A 2039-nucleotide genomic window follows, 5' to 3' on the forward strand; every position below is an offset into this window, starting at 1 on the left:
GCCCTGGGCACCCCACCGATGAGTCCCACCTGTGACCACAGAGTGCCAGATGATGGTGCTGCTGGACTTGGCCCAGTCCTATGAGAGTGTGCGGCGCCACGCAGAGTCCTCGGAGAGCAGGAGGTGCCAGGGGTCCCCTCTGGAAGCTGATGGGAGACCCAGGGGGCGTGTGAGCGGTGGATGTCCATCTGGGGCACTGGCCCTGCCCCCCACGGCAGCCGGGCCGCTGTGACCTGCCCCCAGACCACAGGCCTGGCCGGAGCCTCAGGCAGCTGGGCTTGGGACGGGAGACAGGGGGCAGTGGGGAGGACACCTGGCTCCAGCACCCCACATCACCCATCACACCCCCCCAGGGTTTCAGGGGCTGTGGGCAGCGGGGCTGCAGACCACCTCTGCGGGGGGTGCTTCCCCTCTCAGTTCCCCCCACGCAGGGAGCCATCCAGAGTGTGCCGGTACCCCGAAATGATTTTTCTTGCTAAATGGCACTTAATTGTTCGCGTAGGGAGGCTGGCGGTGGGTGGGCGGGTGGAATCTTGATTTTTCAAGAAGCTTAAGGATGGTGAGTCCATCTACTGGGTCCCACACTTGGTACTCTTTGGGCTGTGGACGGGGAGGCTCTGGCCGGGCCCCTCGTGCCGGCCCACCATCTTGGTCCCCTGCAGTGAACTCCAGCTGTCCTTGGAGGAGCCAGTCGAGACCGCCATCCTCCTGAGCCTGGTGGGGGTCGGGAGCATCGTGGCGAGCCAGTGGCCTACGGTCCTGCAGGACAACGCGATGCGGGCCCGGGTCCTGTGGGAAAGTGAGTGGTTCCGGCCCTGCTGTGCAGTCCTGCAGCCATGCGGTCTCCTGGGGCCTGCGGGGGGTGGATGGCCCATCTCAGGGCTGATTTCTTCTCTAGATCTGTTGGCGGTTGGCAGGCCGATCGGGAGAACAACCCGCCTGCTTCAGGAGGTGGGAGCCAGTGAAGCTGCCCACCACGGTAACTAGCAATGGCCTCTCCTCCTCCAGCCCCTCGGGTCTGGGGTTGGGGGACTCTCACTCTTCCTGTTTCTGGGGACCCTCAGCCTCTGACAGCCCATAGCCCGTGCGAAATCTGGCATCCAGTATTTTTAGGGAGAAACACGCAAATGACTAGAACATCTTTATCTTCAAAAGGCTCAGGTCCTCACACCCTGAAAAGCCCCCCGGGGCGCTCCTGGGGAGGAAGCCCACCCACTCCTCTAGTGCAAATGAAACCCTAATGTCCACGTGTAGCGACAGCGCCCACGTGGATTCTGGTGTGAAAAACCCGAGTGCAGCACGCTGACGCGAGAATCTGCTGTAACTAAGAAAGAGTTAGCCTAGCTCATGAGGTCTTCAAATACAGAGTGCAGAAGAGCCTAAAGTTTAAAATCCCATGGTCCACAGTGCCAGGGAGGTCGTGGCCAAACAATAAATGCTTGTTGAATGAGCGAGTGAGTGCATGAGTGAGCCAAGTGTGTGTGTGCATAAGTGAATGTGTGTGTGAGTGAGCAAGTGTGTGAGTGGGTGTGTGAGTGAGCGTGTAGGAGCAAGTGTGTGAGAGTGTGTGAGTGAGGGAGCAATCGCACGGGCGAGCGGGTGAGGGTGGCCTGTGGCCCGCGGCGTCCACACCTGGGCGGTGCTGGAAGGCAGGGCCTGGCACCATCCCCTCCGTCGGGCTGGCCCCAGGTGTATGTCCCCATGAGCCTGCATCGCGCGCCCATCCGCTCTCCCCAGACGAGTCCCTGCACGCCTGGAAGGACCGGCCGGCGGCACTCCGGCCGCAGCTGCAGGGCTCCGAGCGGCTCCCCATCACCCTCAACACGGTCCTGTATGGGCTGCCGCACCAGGCCATCGTGTGAGGGGCGCCCGGCCCACTCCCAGGCGCCTTCAGCCTCCTCCTGAGACCCCTGCCAGGCTGCGCAGCGGAGCCCCCACCCCGTTCTGCACAGGGCAGCGCGTGCCCGTCTCCACCGTGAAGCCAGGGCCCCGTGGTGGGGGGTGGAGAGTCCCTGGGGGCGGGTGGGGGTACCTGGGCC

At 63.3% G+C, this 2039-nt stretch overlaps 1 protein-coding gene across 1 annotated transcript in view; it reads left to right on the forward strand.

The window, feature by feature from the left end:
* Positions 1–1989, forward strand: part of CFAP46 (cilia and flagella associated protein 46) — a gene marked incomplete at its 5' end in the record, with an annotated part of 97130 nt that extends 95141 nt beyond the window's left edge. The window contains 4 exons of the mRNA XM_010859553.1: positions 42–123; positions 663–799; positions 881–979; positions 1738–1989. Coding sequence (XP_010857855.1) covers positions 42–123; positions 663–799; positions 881–979; positions 1738–1862 — 443 coding nt within the window. The remainder of the gene's footprint in view (positions 1–41; positions 124–662; positions 800–880; positions 980–1737) is intronic.
* Positions 1990–2039: the final 50 nt, after the last annotated feature.

This window comes from Bison bison, unplaced genomic scaffold (assembly GCF_000754665.1).
Source record: "Bison bison bison isolate TAMUID 2011002044 unplaced genomic scaffold, Bison_UMD1.0 scf7180017864456, whole genome shotgun sequence".
NCBI classification, from domain to species: Eukaryota; Metazoa; Chordata; class Mammalia; order Artiodactyla; family Bovidae; genus Bison; species Bison bison.